This window comes from Egretta garzetta, unplaced genomic scaffold (genome assembly GCF_000687185.1).
Source record: "Egretta garzetta isolate BGI_Z169 unplaced genomic scaffold, ASM68718v1 scaffold190, whole genome shotgun sequence".
Classification (NCBI taxonomy): domain Eukaryota; kingdom Metazoa; phylum Chordata; class Aves; order Pelecaniformes; family Ardeidae; genus Egretta; species Egretta garzetta.
In genome coordinates, this window is record NW_009258272.1 from 142,959 (window position 1) to 143,916 (window position 958).

A 958-nucleotide genomic window follows, 5' to 3' on the forward strand; every position below is an offset into this window, starting at 1 on the left:
CCCCTTGCAGTGGTTTCCCATACCAAACAGCAACAGGAAACTTCAATGAAATTCAAAAGGGAAATTGTGGTTACCACTGCCCAACACATACACACGTGCCTTCCTCCCCTCCACACCCCCTTCCTCCCGGGAAGGGAAGCAGAGGGCCTTTGCTGCAAGGCAGCCCCTACTCAAACCCCATTCACATGCCCAGAGCCGTACACAGCAGTTGCGCTGCCCGTGGATGCAGCAGAGCAAAGAAGCACAGCCCCGGCTTGGTCGCTGGCGAGACATCCCCGTGCTGCAGGTCCAGTCTCCCGTGCAACGCCGGCGAGTGCTTTGGATCTGTGGTTGCCGATGAGGATGTGCAGGAATGAATGGGCTGTGTGTAACGGGCAAGGTGATGAGGAGGGGGTGAGGGGAGGAGGAAGAGCGCCGCGCTACACCTCCGCTGCCTCGACTCCTCCCACGGCCTCCTTAGGATGTCACAGGCTGGATGGGGAGCAGGCTGCCGAACTTAAAGTGCTGGATCACAGGAAACTTCTCCAGGCACTGCAGGAGGGGAGACAAAGAGGGATGAATTCAGGAGATGTTTCTACCTTACGCACACAGCCAGAGCTACATACTGCCTCATGGGTCAGGAGGCAGCGAGCTTGGGGCCACTCAGCTCAGGGGACAGCAGAAGGATTGGTCCCATGGCTCCCCCACACACTCCCGTCAGGCTCCTAAGCCCAGTAACACTTCACAACCTCATCCCCTTCCCTTCAGCTAAAGCCTTTTGCTTGCTGAAATTCAGGCCTGGACCATGAGCAGAAGAGGCATGTTTACATCAGCAGCTTTCTCTCTCACCACCTCTCACCACTCGAGCTGATCTTGAAGAGCTTCACCCTGCAAACCTTTTGGGAACTGCAGAAACTCCCTAGGGAAGAGGCTCTCCCTCCCCAGGATGGTGCCCGTGCTCCAGATTCAAGGCACCATC

The 958-nt window shown here is 57.0% G+C and overlaps 1 protein-coding gene across 2 annotated transcripts in view; it reads right to left on the minus strand.

Annotated features, from left to right (window-relative positions):
- Positions 1-285: 285 nt before the first annotated feature.
- Positions 286-958, minus strand: part of PTPA (protein phosphatase 2 phosphatase activator) — a 23,196-nt gene continuing 22,523 nt past the window's right edge. For both annotated transcript variants that reach the window (XM_035890351.1, XM_009634556.2), the window contains exon 9: positions 286-531. In XM_035890351.1, coding sequence (XP_035746244.1) covers positions 457-531 — 75 coding nt within the window. In that variant the 3' untranslated portion in view covers positions 286-456. The remainder of the gene's footprint in view (positions 532-958) is intronic.